The 18,227-nt window shown below is 36.7% G+C and overlaps 1 protein-coding gene across 1 annotated transcript; it reads left to right on the top strand.

Moving 5' to 3' along the window:
• The first annotated feature begins 1,882 nt into the window (after nt 1–1,882).
• mmp2 (matrix metallopeptidase 2) lies at nt 1,883–18,013 on the top strand. The gene is made up of 13 exons (XM_055036595.1): nt 1,883–2,193; nt 2,391–2,617; nt 3,334–3,482; nt 3,945–4,073; nt 6,071–6,244; nt 6,878–7,051; nt 7,652–7,825; nt 8,074–8,229; nt 8,329–8,455; nt 12,834–12,970; nt 13,700–13,859; nt 14,182–14,291; nt 16,929–18,013. Exons 1-13 carry the CDS (start codon nt 2,041–2,043, stop codon nt 17,030–17,032), a joined length of 1,974 nt encoding a protein of 657 aa, XP_054892570.1. The 5' UTR covers nt 1,883–2,040; the 3' UTR covers nt 17,033–18,013.
• The last annotated feature ends 214 nt before the right edge of the window (nt 18,014–18,227 follow it).

An 18,227-nucleotide genomic window follows, 5' to 3' on the forward strand; every position in this document is an offset into this window, starting at 1 on the left:
ATGAATTCAACCATGCACTTAAAACCTATGTTTCAAGTTATTTCAGAGAGGGTGCTGGTTAGACTTCCACTTTTCTTCATTTTTTTATTTTGGTTTTGTCCACAGACAGGTATTTTTTAATGAGACAAATAAGGTGTATTTATTGATGAAGAGTATTTCAGTTTTAATGTCTATACCACACTGCATGTTGAGTGAGCATTCTTGACTTTAAAACAAGTTTTAACATTGTGCCAGCAGATGTCAACATAACACTATTTCTAAGAGTGAACTGACTGCAGCCAAATATTGCTGCTTTTCATGCAGCCAGGAATTACAAATCAATTCTGTCCAGAGGCTGGAAATCAAATTATCGCCTCTCATCTTTCTTACCACACAATTATTCTGAGAAAACCTGCAACCTGACATTTACACAGGTTTTGGATTTGAACCTTTGCACAAATGAAATGTTTTTGCGGAGCATTTATGTCCCCCTTCATAAGCATTACAATATCCACTTTCCAAATGATCAGCAGGAAATGTTTATAGGATTGGCTCAGTTTATAGAGAGCTCACTCTTTCACTTTCAAACTTTCCAGATAGGCTTTGTAGAATCCAATGCTACAGTCTGAAAAAATCATGTATACTTCAATAACCTATTCTATGATCCACAAGAATACAAAAGTTGGTAATGCCACAGGACTAAATACTTCTGGACACTCGATATAATCATTGATTATGTCCTGAGGTGATGGAAACACAGAAGAGAATCTAAAATACAGAAGGTTAAAAAAACTGTTATGGCACACCAGAGACATTTTTTCCTATTGTTTCCTTCTATTAAGCATAGTTCACAAAGTACCACCATTGCTTCTTCTCAGTCAGCCATATTTGTTTACTCTGAACTCAAGTTTGGTCTAGAATGGTTAGAAATTGGTTGAGAATTCTCGTAGCATTTATCCAGGTAACAAAAGTTATCTGGGTCAAATTCAAGTGCATGGTCAGGACCCACATATTGGATAGTTACTGTGGTTGGAATATAAAGAAGTCATGTTTCTTTCAAACTTTTATCTCATTGGCTGAAACCAAAAACAACATTGTGTGTATAGCAAATAAACTCCTCTGTGTTAATCAGCTGTGCGTTTCCCCTACACCTGAAACAATTCAGATTTACTATGTAAATAAGCTAAATTCAAACACAAAGTTTACCATTTTAAATCTCAAGCTGCTATTTAAGCTATATTGTTTTTCCATCGCATCAACTATATTTAGCAAAAAAACAAAAGCCACCATTTTCACTGTCTTCTTTGTGTTCTTTTCTGTGGCATGTCACATTTTGCTGGCAGACAGCTGAGTAAACATTGGACTGACAAAACACAGTGAACCAACACCAGCTGATGACTCATATAAACCAAATCATTACCAAAACAGTGCTTCTCCTTTCTTTATCTAGACTATTTCAGCACTTTCTTTTAACAAACTTTATCCTTCCACCTAACCTTTGTTTAATATGCATTAATACAACACTATTTCAACAGCTGACTTCTTTAGTGACTTATATTTCGGACTTTCCCCCCTGTGAAGAAATAAGAAATAAATGCTTAGGATATTTTAGTTTGCGTGTGACTAAAACTCTGCATTGGAAAAATAAATCGTTTCCATTCGGGCTGTATTTCATAAGGGCAAAACATTTTCTCAGCTGCAATCTGCACGCAAAAATGTGCGTGCAGATTGCATTAACCACTTTTCCATTGTCTGAAATGAAACCTTTCCCTCCACATATTGCGTGTTTTGGTCTTCTCAGAATGATACTGAGTGATACACTCTACCAAAAATGTATGACTCCCCCGCTCCAACTCAGCCTGGAGACTGCGCAGAAAGCGACGGAGAGAAAAAGTGCACGAACAAGCACAACTTTGAAAGTTTATGCAGCCGCTGTGCAGGACGTCCTAAAGTGGGGGTGAAGGGGGGCGAAATCTGCAGAGGAGCAAAGGCATCGCAAGCTGACGGACTGAAAGCAGCAATCGCTCCGAACCAAACTTAAGAGAATATTGCCCTGCGAAAATGGGCTTTCCGACGATACCTAGGTGTCATCGGGTTATTTTAAGAGTGTTTTTGTTTCAGTTTATCGCTTTTCAGGCGACAAATGCTCGCCCGTCTCCTATAATCAGGTTTCCCGGAGACGATACCCCGAGAACAGACAAAGAAGTTGCTCTGGTGAGTTTGTTGTCGAATCTATCTTACAGAATGTGCATCTAAAAGTTGCTGTACAAACTTTGCTTTTGTACGCAAAAACCTTTGTGTGATATTCAGAATAAAAAGCTATTGTTTTTATATAAATAAAAAACGAGAGGAATTCATTGTCATGTTTTTTTTTTTTTTTTTTTTTTTTGTATCTTGCACATCTCCTGTAGCACTATCTGAATAAGTTTTATGGATGCCCACAAGACAGATGCAACCTTATGGTGCTCAAAGACACTTTGAAGAAAATGCAGAAGTTCTTCTCCTTGCAAGAAACTGGAGAAATAGATGCCAAGACGGTGGAGATCATGAAAAAACCTCGCTGTGGTGTCCCAGATGTGGCCAATTACAACTTCTTCCATAGGAGACCCAAGTGGCAGAAGAAGGAGATTACTTACAGGTCAGACTCACAGGGACTTTTGTGTAATGTTCCAGTAACTTGGTCTTGGCAACACCTACAATTCCTACTTCCTACTTTTAACTTGGAACTTGTCAATATTTGAACATCAGAGTGCTGGTCAACTCTAAAGGGACCTATTAAAGATACACATATTGGGTGTATTTGGCTAATTTAATGTCAGCCATTGATACCATGTTTTATTTACTTGTCTTGAAAAAGCTTTCAATAAATCAAAGCATTCCAGATGTAACATGGTACTTGCTTCCAACTGACACTTAGAAAACTCCCTTAAGTCTCTGTTTTAAGTGCTTGGATTTTTTTTTCTTTAACCAGCATAGCTATGGAGTATGCATCAAGAATTTTGTTATGTTCTGTTTTAGGATCACAACATAGTGTATTTATGTGTCATTACAGCCTGCCTGTTTGTATGTTTTTCACAAAACTGTTAGACAAAAGCAATAACAACAATAAGGTCATGCATGGTTTTAAAGAAAAGCACAAAGTAAAATGGGTCAACAGATTTAGGGTCTATTGCTTAATTTCAAGAGTTTCGGAAAACGCTTTCATAGATGACTCATACTGTCCAGCTTTTTTTCCATTATCTTGAGAAAAGAGCAGACATCTTGTGACACTTTCACAAGATGTTTGATCTTTTCAAGGAGTATGTGTGCATTTGTAGTGTCATTTTAAGTTAACACTTTGGAATTTCTTTGTAGAATCCTGGGCTACACTCCTGACCTGGACGAGGAAGTCATAAATGATGCTTTCTACAGAGCCTTTAAAGTGTGGAGTGATGTCACACCCCTTTCTTTTACTCGCATCATGGATGGAGAAGCTGACATCATGGTTAATTTTGGCCGCAATGGTATGCTACGTTTGTAATGTGAATTATGTTTAATATTCGTAATACACAGCATTGATTTTTGTTTTCCTCCCTTAAGCACCTCCCTATCCAGAAAACAGTAGAGCAAAAGTTCAGATGTCTACAGACTGTTTGCAAAGGACCAATAACACAAATGTTTTTATGGTGACTCTGCACATGACCATCCTATATTTAAGGAGCATATAATAAAACAGTGGGAATTGTGGTCTTTGCAAAGGCCATTCCAGTCATTCCAACTAAAATAAGCACTTGATATTTACTTAAAGTGTTATAATATCATTCTGTATGGCCACAGCCAACCACTTTGAGAAAGACTCTGGTAATTATAGTGAAGGACAAACAAAGCTTCTCCAGAGGACATACAATTATTGTTATGGGTACTATAATAGTAATATTGTTGTAAGAAAAAGAAGGTTTAATCTTTGTTTGGATGTGTGTCAACAGAACATGGAGATGGTTATCCTTTTGATGGAAAAGATGGTCTCTTGGCTCATGCCTTTGCCCCAGGACCAGGAATTGGGGGTGATTCCCATTTTGATGATGATGAGCAGTGGACCTTAGGAGAGGGCCAAGGTAATTGAGCATTGATTCTATACTTTACACTATGAAAAGCACATGAGAAAAAAAATTGCTTTTTATACTGTTAAAAGTTCTAAATGATCCAAGCATGTTTCTACTTTTTTTAATTTTTAAAAATGTATTTCAAAGGTTCCTCTGTTGGTTTAGATGCCATTAATGTTACCCCCCATGTGTTTTTGGATGTGTTATGATAGCCTGACTGAATGTTGAGTGTATTTCCAGTATAGGGTCCAAAACTGGGTTGTTTCTGTATGTTATGAGAGGATCCTCCTGGACATTTAACATATTTTGATAGCTTACTACATGTTTTATTTTAAGACTGAAGTAGGTAATTTATTAAAACAATATTATTTACATAATTGTTAAAAATATCTCTATGTCATGACAGTAGAAATTGAGACAGGTAATCTGCAAAAAATTTTTTAACTCCTCTAGTAGTTGCAGCAATACAGCATCTCCACTAAGAACCAACCAATGAGGTCCAAGAAGAATATTTTAGCAGTGTTAATCATGTTCTTGCAAGCACTGCTCACACACTGCTCATAGCTGTGCTAATGTCAGAGAAACAATCTGATCTTACTGGAAAACTAATAATTTATCAAGTTTTTGGCAGACTCCACTATGTGGGAGGGATTATGGAGGGTGGGTTATAGCACAGAAGAGAGAAAGGGGAGGAACCTGTGAAGTGTGCATGTTCAAAATTTCAGACTAAATCCACCATTTACTAGAAACTGCAGTTTTTTGGCAAATGACAACAGTTTATAAGATAAATATAATTTTTAAAACATGTTTCAATGTATAAATTATACAGATCTAAAATGACAATCAGAAACTAGAATCAAAGATTAATAACGTTTGCAGTCATTTTATGGAAATGCACTTCTGTAGCAAACCTTAAATCAAATTGTCTATGGCAAACTTCTGTAACATTTTGTGTTTGGAGCAAGATGACAGAAACCTAAGGAATGTGGTGTTCCACTGTCGTAACTTCAGTTTATTTCACAGTGGTTAAACTTTGAAACCAACACAATCATTGCTGCCAGAGACGTTAAACACAGTCACACACTTCTCTGGGCTTGTAATTGCTTTAGTTTGTACTTCAGAACTTAGACACTGTAAAACTTTATGAAATGGTCTGAAAATCTGATAAAAAAGACTTCTCATTTTCTTGCCAGAAATAACTAAAATCATATGTTTGTCCCTTATTTTCTTCAAGCCCATTTCATTCATGTATTTCAAGTGTAAAACAGTTTCACATTAAGTATGACTGATGTTGTCTTAACAACAGTACTAAATACTTTTGTTATTAAGTTTAAAGCTGATGGAAAATATGAGCTGCAGTGTAATTTAAACTGGGAGACAACTGAAATAACATGCTGAGAATATTCAGCTAATCTGATTTAACCCTTCTGCAGCAGATACAAATTTTGGTTTATAGTTACTCAGTCTGCCTACAGAAAAAACATTCTTGTACATTTAATTGCTGTAGTGTATTAGTAGTATGTAGTGATTTTTTTTAAATTGGTAAGGCAGCTTTACCCTACTTTGTCTTCGTTTTTTTAAATCTTTGTCTGAAGATACTGGCACTCACTATATGAAGTTGAAGCCATCTGGAGGCTGATTAGAAAAAAATACACTTTTGGAATTACATTACATGACCCAGATAGATTTGCTCCAAGATTTATGCATTATTAAATTCATTTTGTCTTGATCTCCTGATATACAAAAAGTCTACATTTTAAATGTGCTTTTCTTTCTTGGCATTTCACTGTAATCACATGCTACTAAGCTGTTTAAATATATTTTTTTGTGTCAACTACTTTTAGTATTACTATTAAATAATTTTATTATTGCCTTCTGCATTTATTTGTAAACAAATTTAAGATTTTTAAGACACTGACATTCATTTACCACTTTGCAGATAATTGATGTTATGTGTATAAACATCTGGAGTAAATGCATCATCAACAAGACAACTTTTGTTTTGACAGTGGTGAAAGTGAAGTTTGGCAATGCTGATGGAGAGTTCTGCAAATTCCCCTTCCTGTTCATGGGGACAGAGTACAACAGCTGCACATCTCAGGGTCGAGATGATGGATTCCTGTGGTGCTCCACCACCTACAACTTTGATGAAGAGGGCAAATATGGCTTCTGCCCTCATGAGTGTAAGCTTGTCACACACTTCTCAAATCTGGAAGTCAGAAAAGCTTGGCAGAGTCTCCTGGCATATGTCAGCTTGAATTCTCTGAACAATCAATTACTTTCTGGCCTCTTTATCTCGGGAACATTGATGTTGTATTCCACTTTCATTTCAAACTTTATAACAATATTATACAATTATTTTTGCACTCAAAACCCTTCTGTGTTTTTGGACAGGAAGAAAGTAGGTTGAACTGTATGCCAGGAAAGCATGTTATTTCCTTGCTCTGGAGTGAATTATGGAACATTTCTTTTCCATGTTCAGAACACTGGGTTTTACTAACCACTTTGTTTATCTCTGGTGTTCATAGTATAAGCATTGATGCATACCTGGTCCAAGCATCGACCAAAGTACATGTGTACTAAGATGTTTCAGATAATGTGAACATGTTTGAGAATTGTTTTTACCAGAGCTGCTTATTCTGTTAAGATCTGGCTAATATTGATGTGGAAAATGTTTGTTTTTTGTCTTTTCTCTGGCTCTGTGTCTTACATCATCACTCATGGCATTTTATGATGACATTTCTATCTTGTCACTAAAATTTACAGTGTGTCATGTCTTTATAGCGATACACATACTTTTTTTTCTGTTTTTACAGTACTTTTCACCCTTGGTGGTAACGCAGAGGGCGCACCTTGTAAATTCCCCTTCAGCTTTCAGGGAGAAAGCTACGACAGCTGCACCACTCAGGGCAGGGATGATGGATACCGCTGGTGTGCCACCACTGAGGACTATGACCGTGACAAATCCTATGGCTTCTGCCCTGAAACTGGTAGGTGTTTTCATCTGCTCCAGTAAACGTCAAACCGATATTGAATAATCTAAAATTGTATAAAACTTATTGGAAATGATAACAATCGCATATATTTGTACACTGTTTTAAAGTCCTCACTTTAAATTTGTTAAAGTAGATGTAGTTCAAGTTCTTTGTGTGTTTATCCCTATTGTGCAATGCTTTTCCATCGTTGCTGGCAGGAATTCTTCAACTGGGGTTTTTTAGCCTTGCTGTGGTTAGTTTAATTGCAGTTAAACTATTTTAATGTGCACTGCTTTACTTTCCATTCAGTCAGTAAGATGTGTTTTGGGTTTCGATAGAGAAGTAGGTGAGGAGTCAGAAACAAATAACAATAAAGACAAACACTGTGATGTCAAACAGAAAATGTTACCTCGAAAACACATCCGTTTTGGTTGTGCTTTTTGACTCTGCTCCTGCTGTGGGTCAGCTAATATTTGTTTTGTGCTGGTTAATTTTCACTCCATCCACACTTGTTTCAGAGTACAGCCCGTAAAACCTAACTTTGCTTGAAAAACATTTTGGCAGTCTGAACTTTACTGCACACAAACCTCTAAAATAATCTACTGTGGTTTTCAGCAATGTCAACAGTGGGAGGAAATGCAGAGGGAAGCCCCTGTGTCTTTCCTTTCACCTTTCTTGGAGACAGCTATGACTCCTGCACTTCTTCTGGACGCAGTGATGGGAAAATGTGGTGTGCTACCACTAAGAACTATGACGATGACCGGAAATGGGGTTTCTGTCCTGACCAAGGTGCTATAGCGTTGAGACTTACAGATTGATGTTGGTGTACTTTTTGAGAAATCACCCAAGTATAAAAACCACATAGAAATATAGTTACTTTTATTTTATTGTGCTTTAAGTTACATAAAACCAACACTCTGCATAAATGTAAACTACTATGAAGGAAACTGTGGAAATTCCAGTCATAAACCTGCCTCTTTTATCTTGCAACCAAATAAGAAATGTCTCACAGTACAATTTGATTGAATTGTTTTTAGGGTATAGCTTGTTCCTGGTGGCAGCCCATGAGTTTGGTCACGCCCTTGGTCTGGAGCATTCTCAGGACCCAGGAGCTCTGATGGCTCCTGTCTATACTTTTACCAAAGACTTCAGACTTTCTCACGATGATATCCAAGGCATCCAAGAGCTCTATGGTCAGAAGAAATGTCATACTATTTTCTAAAAAGCATAATTATCTTAACTGGGAAGCAGAGAAGAATGAAAGTAAAATGTCCTGGTATATCTGACAACAGGTGTGCCAACCGACAAGCCTTTGCCTCCAACTCAGGGTCCTGTCACTCCAATGGACCTTTGCAAAGATCCAGTTATCTTTGATGCTGTTGCACAAATCAGAGGAGAGACGTTTTTCTTCAAAGACAGGTAATAGCTTAAAATGTAAAATGCTGTGTATTAAGAGGACTTTAGCATGTGTGCATGCAAATGAGGAAGCAGCCTTGCATATTCACTTGACATTTTCAGTTGTAAATGTTGTTGTTTAGATTAATGTTGGGGATATTTATGCAAATTTGATAGTTCATTTAATCAATAATATCATAGATAAATGAGTCACATATTTTGTTTCATAAAATATATAAGAATATTTTTAAATCTCAGTTTTAAATGATTACCTATTTATTTATTTATAAGTTGATTCTGGATATATGACAATTAGAATAAAATGTAAACATTGAAGTAACTATACCTTATTAAGAACTGTTTTTTATGAATAATCACATGAAAGGAAATTTCATAATTTGTGATGGTTTTTCAGTTGTCCCCTCCCCACAAACATCAACAAAGTAAAACATAAATGCTGATAGCACTTCTACCCAATGAAAACTAAACTTTACAGTCAGAATGTTGGCTAAAATTGAATATATCACTGTAAGTTTGTGGTTTCCACAGATTAATTTTTTATGCTCAACTAACAGAACATCAACTGTTCAGACCAGTTTATTACCTCCCAGTTACAGAGATTCCTATGACTGGGAGGCAGTGGCTAGAAGAGGACATTGGATGTTTAACTGGTTCGCCACTCTTATTACTTCTTAACTAAATTGAATATGTGTATCAAACAGTCTTAATGAAAGCCAGTGGTGCTGAGGATGTCAAAGGCACGGAGAAAAACAAAACAAATTTTACAGGAAGTTTACTTGACAAAAAATAAAGTGCTGCAAAAAAAATTGCAACTAAGTCACTGTAGGTTAATCAGGATTGGTTTCCACTTTGGCGGGACAAAAACATATTGGTTTTTAGGTTTTCTGTGTTTCTTTCCTGCCAGCACTCAATCTTTTGACAGCTCTTGGTATTACATGCCAAAAAAAAACATTATATGCGCATTTCGGTAGATGGTGAACAAATCGCATTGCCACATCAAATAGACCAATACTTTTTCACCTCTTTGCTTTTAACTCAGGAAGAGATGTAAATTTCCATTTAGACAATATACTATCTCCAGCTGTATTTTAATGCATTTTTCACAGTTTATAGTGAACAAATTATAACACTTATAACAATTCTTAATATCAAATATTAACAGTAAAAGTAGGAAAGAGATACTTGCCCACTGTGATACTCATTCAGTTACAGAGATTTGAACATAACATAGGATCGTAACATTCCTGCATTTTTTTAGAGTCAGCATGCCATCAGTGTGGAATGAGGGGATTTTGTGGCTAACTATAAGAGTCTAGCAAGGGTGTTTTTCAAGGTAGTTAGAGGAGAGAGTTAAAAGTCAAAACTCACAAGATATTTGAGCTTTGGTTTCAGAGAAACAATCATCAACAATCAGATTGAAATGATATATCAATATCTTGTGGTGAGCATAAATAAAGTAAAACTTAGCAGAAAGGGGAAAAATAAGCTAATTCCCTTTCCCCTACAGAGGCAAACAAACATTCATTAGTCATCAGAACAGTCTGCAGTCCTATCCTCCACCGGTGCCGATCCATCTTAATGCTTTGCAGAGTTCACCAAGCAGAGCATTTGTCTCTGAGCAGTTGCTTGCCTTTGCCTGATTTGAATGGGAATTTGTAGGAAATATGAAGACAGGTTTATGTTGCATAGCTGTCAACATTTGACTAATCGGTAGAAAAATAGACTTTGTCAGCAGAGGGTCTCGTTTCTTTCAGTTTCTAACCCATGAGTTAGAAACCACATATTTCACAGATCTTACTTTATTGCAAAGAAAAGAAAAGAAAAAAAAAACTTTCATTTCACTGTGGGTCTTATCCTCACATTTAAAGTGAGCACCAGAGCAACACAGAGGCTCAAAGAGTGCTCTTCGGACCATGAAACTTTGGCTAGGTTGTTTGAAATCAAGCTGAGTTGAGACCTAAATCCATTCAAAGCTTTAGAGGTCTGAAGAGTTTTGAGTTCAGTATGTGAGAGTTACTTACTTTCTTGCTGAATATTTGGGCAGGCAGACATTTTGTTCTGTTGAATCACAGCAGGCGTAATGTTTTATTCTGTCATGTGAATGTTGTTTTTTGTGTTAGAATGTGATCGTGCACCAAAAGATCCAAATTTGAGGTGAATGTGAAAGAGAGAAAACAATAAGCTGTCTCAAACCAGTCTCACAGAATGAGATACCTTGAAGTTATTTGTGTTTTATCGAGTCTTAAGCCGTATTCACATGGAATTAGTTTTACCTGTGGGCCACATGCTATTTGTAATAATTGTAGAGGTTATCTGTGTTCTTAAACTTGTGCAAAACAGCCATGCCAGTGATTTGTAAATTATCTACTATATTTTGCTGAACTCCAAGGTCCTGTGATAATCCAATGCAAATAGGCATCACTGTCATTTGGATGGAAATGGGTGAGAGCCAACACACAATTGGGCATTTTTTGTTTCCTGGGCAAATTTTTATTTTCTATATGGCAAAAAATGGATGCTATGTTGGAGTGTATTGAAAACCTTTTGCGTCTTGGACTAGAAAAACCCTATAGATCAGGAAAGTGCAACATCAAACAGGAATGGCTGAAGAGAAGGAGCACAATCAGATGCAAATGCTGGTTTGCATCATGAGCCACCAGAAGAATCCTTTTCTTCTGTTTGTAGCCTCCTGTTTTACATCTTGCTAGTTCTTGCAGTAACGCAGCACTGAGCTGCGCTTGTTGCCTGAAAAGTTGTTCTAACATCAACTCACATCATTCCTCAGGTTGACGCGAAAACGGCACGTTATCATCATATCAGGGAGATGTCTGTAAATTTCAGCAAAATCTTAGGATCCTCTATCAATGTGCAACATAAAACAGACATTGGGGAGAAATTCATTTACATTGGGTTCCCAGATAATGCCTTGTAAATAGGTCTTTAGTCCAAGCAAAATTCTGTAGCTTTAAAAAAAAACAACTGACGTTGACATGTCTGTAGTACTAAAGCTTTGTTGACTCTTGGATTGTAAAACTGGAGTCTGTCGATATGCTGAATCAGCACCTGTGTGTGATGTCCCACAAATCTTAACACAGTGCAGTGAGTAATGTTCCCAGCACTCCCTGAGGTCAGCATAAAATTGTCTGTCTGGAGACTTAAGGAAAACACTATTATAAACTCTGTTGCGTAGAAACAGTTTGAGAAACCTACTGATTAGACTCCCTACCAGTCTGCTCTTGCACTCGGGATATAAGCACACATGACTGGTTTCAGGATGAAAATTCTGAAATTTCTGTTCTACTTTATTAATAACACTAAGAGTTGTTCTGTGTCTGACAGGCTTAGAAAACATTTAACAAGGATTAGAGCAATGTGGACAAATAACATCTGAAGAACTTCTTGCTATTTTAAATAAAATCACTGATCTTATTGTTAGATGATTTTCTTAGCCATGAATACAACTAGCTTGGTTTGCAAAGACATTGCTATCTATCTGTGCTCGAAGCTTACTGCAGCAATAATTATTGGGCTCTGAGGTATTTGGGAACTCTAAATTATAAAGCTACCATAGCATTACTTTCTGTCTGTAATATGCACAGATATTAGTGTGAAATGTAGTGATCCATCCGTAAGACCATGATCATTGTCTGTTGAATTTGCCTGTTGTATTTAAAAAGTTTTTTCACCAAAGAATTTGTTTTTGTCATAGTCCTTATGCCCGAATCATACTTTGTATAACTGTTCTGCACTTCAGAGGCACAAGAACATGGACTGCTTTAGGTTAACCCTCCAGCAGAGCTTGTTGTCAGAATGTAAGTGATGCAAAAAAAAATAAAAAAAATAACACTCAATACTGTACCAAACTAAAAGTATTTGGGGAATAATAGAGATGTAGCAAAAGGGCTGTTGTAAAGAATTCTCTCTGTCAGCTTGTCAACTTTGTCTTTTATTGGAAAGGAAGGCAAAGTAAACATTTAACAGATCCATAAAACTTCTGCTATGTCCATCTTCACTTCAAAATGATCAGGCTAATTTTTGCTATTGGCAACTTTTTTTTTTCCATTTAGAAAATAGGTCAGTGGAAAAGAGTTCGGGGAGCTGCTGCTGTTATTTTGCAGCTGCATATTGGAAATCCAGGCAAGATGGGTCTTGTTCTGCTGGCGTCTGCAGCCTCAGTTCTAATGAGAACCAGATGCTCATGAATCAGGCCATTGTAGTTGGCTGGCCCAGTGAAGCACTTGCACTAAACTGCAGAACTCAAAGTACACATGCTCTTCCCCCACCTTCAGATCAACCCTTTTCCGTGTCGGTTTGCCTATCAGGCTAATTCTTTCCCTGGCTCGTCTGTTGCACGATCACTCACTCATTCTCTTTCTGCCAGGTTCCTGTTCAGGTCAGTGAACTTCAGGAGCAAACCCAGTGGCCCTATGCTGGTGGCCACCTACTGGCCTGACCTCCCTGCGAAGATAGACGCTGCCTATGAAAACCCAGTGGAGGAGAAAACAGTCTTCTTCTCAGGTTTGTAGGAAAACAAAAAATATTTAAGAAACAGTCAGTCTGAATCATAGTGACCCTTAATCTCTGATCTCTATGAGCATATTTTCTGTGATGAGAAAATTTCATCACAGAAAATGTTTTCTTTAATGCTTTACCACCGTTTTACCACTTGATCACCAAATTCTGAAATCAAGAAGCTGCAGGAATGTTGGCTGAGTACTTGTTTGTGGTGTACTGTTCCTCCATAGTCATTAGTGGTTTTAGAAACATTCTCAGCATTACATTAATATGAAAATATCCCAGAAAATTGGGAAGCATTGCACAATATGTTATCTGGCCTTGAAGACTTTGACTTTAGGGTAAGTTTTCCAATAATTTCATTAAATGTGTGTTTAGGTTAAAAAAGAAGTGCTTGATTGAAATGTTTTGCTTATAAGGTCAACATAAGTTATATCTTCTATTCCTAAAACTCAGTGACAAGCTGTGTATGACAAATTTTTCCATTTGGCTGTTTCTCTGGGTGACTGTGGCTGTGTGGCAGAGTTGTTGTCTTGCAATCGGAAGGTTGTAGGTTCGATTTCAGCTTCCTCCTGCCTCTGGGCAAGGCACTTAACCCCAAATTGCCTACCGGTCTGTCGTGTGCGAATGGGTGAATGTGACTCTAGTGTAAAGCGCTTTGAGTGGTCAAAATGACGGGAAAAGCGCTATACAAGTTCAGTCCATTTACCATTTAAATTCCTTTGATCCCAGGTGACGAAATGTGGGTTTACAAAGCTGATGAGCTGGAAAGAGGTTACCCGAAGAGGCTCTCCAGCCTTGGCCTCCCTTCAGATGTGCAGCAAATCGACGCTGCCTTCAACTTCAGGAAGAACAGGAAGACTTACTTATTTTCTGCAGACAAATTCTGGAGGTGAGGACAGGGACACGTTATTCAGCTACTTGCAAAGCTACAAAACACATCCGACCTCTTAAGTTAACACTTTGATACCTCTGATGTCATAATCTTTTAAAGCGATACTAGCGGTGCATCTGGATTAGGTTTGTGTTTTGGTAAGATCTAAACTACACTGTAAACTATTCCACATCTGTTAGAGCTTACATAGCATGGAAATTAGGAGTGTTGACTCACTGTTTCATCAGCAGTCTCAAAGGAAAATGTGATCGTATGCTCATTATGCCCTTCCAAAAGAATGCATTTTAATTTCTGACTATGTTTTTTTATTTTTTTATAGATACGATGAAAGTAGTAAGGCAATGGACCCTGGCTTCCCCAAGCTTATTGCTGAATCTTGGAATGGCATTCCTGATGACATTGACTCTGCTTTCAGTCTGAACGGCATTGGTAAATTTACATTTTTAAGTCATGTTAAATACATGCAAATCTCTGTGTGGCAGTTTTGTTTTGTGGTTTGGTATTTCTGGAATGAATACCACACCTGTCCTTAATGAAAAATGACTTTTGAAATCAAATGCTTTAACAAACAGTACATGGCTCAGAGCCTTGCCTGTAGGCTACTGCTAAGTTAGAAACTTTGCAACTTCTGAATTAGCATGTCAGTCTGTTTGTTATTGATGTTCTGCTGATATTGCCCTGCTAGTATGGTATTTTTAAGCCAATAAGTTCTTAAGATAAATCCATGGTGTGGTATGCAATGTACATCTGACCAGCTACACCAAAGTTAATTGTAATCTTTGTAAGTAGGCAAAATATAATGCCTACTGTGGTGTCTGGATAACAAAGGTTTTGTAGTTACTATCTAAAACTATGGCTCCTAATACAGCTCTGCTCATCATATGCTAGAAAAAAACAAAAAACAAATTGGATCTCTGGTTAACATGAGATCAAATTTGTTTCTTTTTTTTTCAAAATTTGCTACTCCTCTGGTATAAGGCTCAAGTATTTGTCTCTGTTTGTCACACTGTTCCTCTAGACATATAAATAAAGAAGAAGCTCTGTCCAAATAAGACATTTTCTGCAGTCAAAACAAAATTGTTGCACTGCATGATGTGGCTGGGCATTCTAGAAATTTTTCCCTTTTGGTTTATCAAAATCTGTGACATATTGCTTGTACCAAAGTGACACTACTAGTTGTGGTAACATTTGTTTCAAACTAATCAGAGATTTATGTCACTTTACAACATCATAGGAACAAGGATGATCTTCAGGTTTGGACATCAACCAAAAACTAATTTATCAGATTAACCAAAAGCTTCAACATCTGCCTACTTAGTTGTGTTATTTGTGAATCTTTTTCAGAGTTATTAAATTTGATTATAGACTATGTAAACCACAACAATGCTAGTAATGTTTTTTTAACATTTCTGTAATCTCATAATAATGTGGAAAAAAACTATTTTCCACATTATTATAACAATCCTCGGATAACACAGACAACACTTACCTGGTCATATATAGATCATTTCTTGACAGATCCCTGGACACCGAAATGGTTGTCAACTTGTGAGCAGCTTTTTAATCTCGATGTTAACTTTTTGAAACCTGAATACACATTAAACATCAGTGCAACAAATTTAGTAAAGTTTATTTTTTTATTTTCTTGTATGATATATGGTGCTATCTGTTTAAATTTGTTGATCTTCCTTTCTTTTTTCTTGACCAGAGCTTTGTTTCATTTAAAGCTCCATTCAGAAGTTGGCAGCCATGTTTTAAAGGAACACATTCAGAAATCTTTAAGGATGCATAAAAGCAGCAGACCTAAAGTCAGGCTGTGATCTGTTTATTATTATGGAAGACAGAGGAGATGCTTTAAGTTGTTCAGTCTGTGATTTGCAATGAGTGAACGCACAATGGTTTTTGATCACATTGTCTTCAGGGTATGCTATTAAAACCAGATGAAAACAGACATCTAAATTGCTTCAAAAACATAACCATTTATCTCACTTTGGTATTAAGTCAGACTGAGCTTTTCCTCTTTCAAATCAGATAGGAATACTAAACATATTTCTGTTTGCTAAATGCCTAAGTGATGAGAGCGTTGTAGGGAGTTTTTGGAGAAATTTATTTGCATTCTAGAGATAACTTGCAAACAGTTTCAGTATCTTTCCACAAACATCTCATTATAGTTTGAGGAATTTTGACCAATTCTTCCTCACAGAACTGCCGTATCTGAGGCTACCTGGTTTTTAAGCACATGTTCAGCTCTGGTAATGAAACTTTAATTATTCTGAGCTTGTGATGACCACTCCAAACATTGTGTTTGTTTTCCTAAAACCAATGTACAACTATATTTGCTGCTATTCTTAAGCCACTGTCCTTTTGAAAGTCCAATTTTTGCCCAAGTATCAACTCCCTTGGGCAACTTTTCTGATTTGTCGCTTTAATATTTCCACATAGTGTTCATCATGACATGCATTTTGTTAAGTCCCATCAGATATTTCCACAGCAAGACACAGAGCACAAGGCTGCCACCTCTGTACTTGACATGGTATTGACACTTGTGTAAAATCTTTTGTATGGAAGATATGACTCTTTAGGATCATGATAGGTTAATTAGAAAATAAGACATCTGTTTGAACAGCAGATGTCTACTATCAACTCTGCATAAAGGGGAATTTTAAGAAATGCGAGCAAACGTTTTCCTAACAGTCAGCTATGTGTCAACGGGTTTTTGAGGCTATGCAAATTATGTCCCTGGAGTTTTCCGTTACTGCTCTGCTACCGTGCACACAAGCATCACATACACACATTTATATAAGGCAAGTCTGTAACCATCGACAAAGGTGCTTCTGTGCACCACTTAACATATTTCATAAGGAATATTTCTCAAATTTTAACTTCAGCTGAGATGGATATTTCTTTTTCATAATTCATTAACTATCGAAAAAGATTACACAGGTTTAATAATTTTAAAGGCCCATAAATGTGTTATGATATTCATCCAGATTTCCTTTAAAATAAAACTTCATAATGTTTAAACCCTGAAACATGAATGTGAATGTTATGCTTGTCTCTTTGCAGATTACAGCTACTTCTTCAAAGGAAGTCACTATTTCAAACTTGAAGACAGCAGTTTGAAGATCGTCAAGTTGGGAGAAATCACAAAGGACTGGCTTGGTTGCTGAACATCTACCAAAATGTTTCACAGCAGGTGATGATGGTCTTATGAGGTCATCAGTGTTAATCACACACAACTTGAGGTTGTTGCAGTGCACACTGTTACAAGTTTTTATCCTTGGCCACTCTGCAAGCTTCTATGGGACACATGTACCTCCAGCCTGTATAACCGATCTCAGCTGGTTGAATGGCATTTCAAGGCCTTTTACACAGGCTAACTGTATGCAACTGGTAAATTGCTTTATTTCTGTGTGATTTTTCCAATTGTATGACTGATGCACATTTAAAAAAAATAAAAAGCCCCCCCCCCCCTTTTTTTTTTTTTTTTGAGGAAGACCGACATCAGGTATGTCTACATTGCATTGCCAAGAGATATTGGCTATTTTTACTAGTTTTGATTCTACGTTTCTACATGTTTTACACCATATGAATAGATACTGGCCAGGGATTATTTCTATATCCAGTGTAAAAAGCACAGCTTTACATAAATGTATTAATTTTCTCCATGTGCAAAAAATGTACACGCACAATGTGACCGAGAATGGTGCTTTCAGAATTTGCTTCTTACATTTAGTCTTGCATATATAGTGAATATTTTACACATAGTTATTTTGTGTGATGGAAGTACTCAGTACAATCTGGATGTTAGAAAGTAGCATTCAAAGGCTTGTTATTCTTTGTATGGTTAGCACTTTGTATATTGCATACAGGGGAACTGCACAAAAGAGAGATCTTGTTGGGATCTCTCTGTTGCAGTTCTCTTATGGTGCAGACAGATTTATTTGGTAGAAAAGGCACAGGTTGCCTCTAGACGCTATATAGGTTTGCGCCATGATGGAACAATAACACAAACATTGCAATAGTTTTGTCAACTTGTATTTTTATATTAAGATTCTTTGTTAGGTTTTAACAACATAGTCATTATATCTTGTTTTTTTTCTAAAGCTTGTGCACTTTGTCACTGTCATCAATAAATGTGGTTATTTTAACTTTGTATTTTATAGAAATATATAGACATAACTGGGATTCATCACCTTCAAGCTTAGAATTTCAGCAACACATAAGCTGGTAAAAGTACAGTCAGAGATATTTGCTCACTGCTAAGGATCTTGTTTATAATCCTTATCCCATTAAGGTTTCTCACAAAACAATAAACACATTTTAAATGTGCAGCAAAGGGAAAATCTGATGAATAAAATCATG

Source organism: Poeciliopsis prolifica, unplaced genomic scaffold (genome assembly GCF_027474105.1).
Source record: "Poeciliopsis prolifica strain line A6 unplaced genomic scaffold, Auburn_PproV2 SCAFFOLD011, whole genome shotgun sequence".
NCBI classification, from domain to species: Eukaryota; Metazoa; Chordata; class Actinopteri; order Cyprinodontiformes; family Poeciliidae; genus Poeciliopsis; species Poeciliopsis prolifica.

Bases quoted from the DNA above. Each gene is read 5' to 3' on its own strand.
- mmp2 (XM_055036595.1), top strand. From the start codon at position 2,041: ATGGGCTTTCCGACGATACCTAGGTGTCATCGGGTTATTTTAAGAGTG. The intron at 3,483-3,944 runs GTATGCTACGTT...GTGTGTCAACAG, and splicing joins GGTTAATTTTGGCCGCAATG to AACATGGAGATGGTTATCCT. The intron at 14,292-16,928 runs GTAAATTTACAT...GTCTCTTTGCAG, and splicing joins TTTCAGTCTGAACGGCATTG to ATTACAGCTACTTCTTCAAA.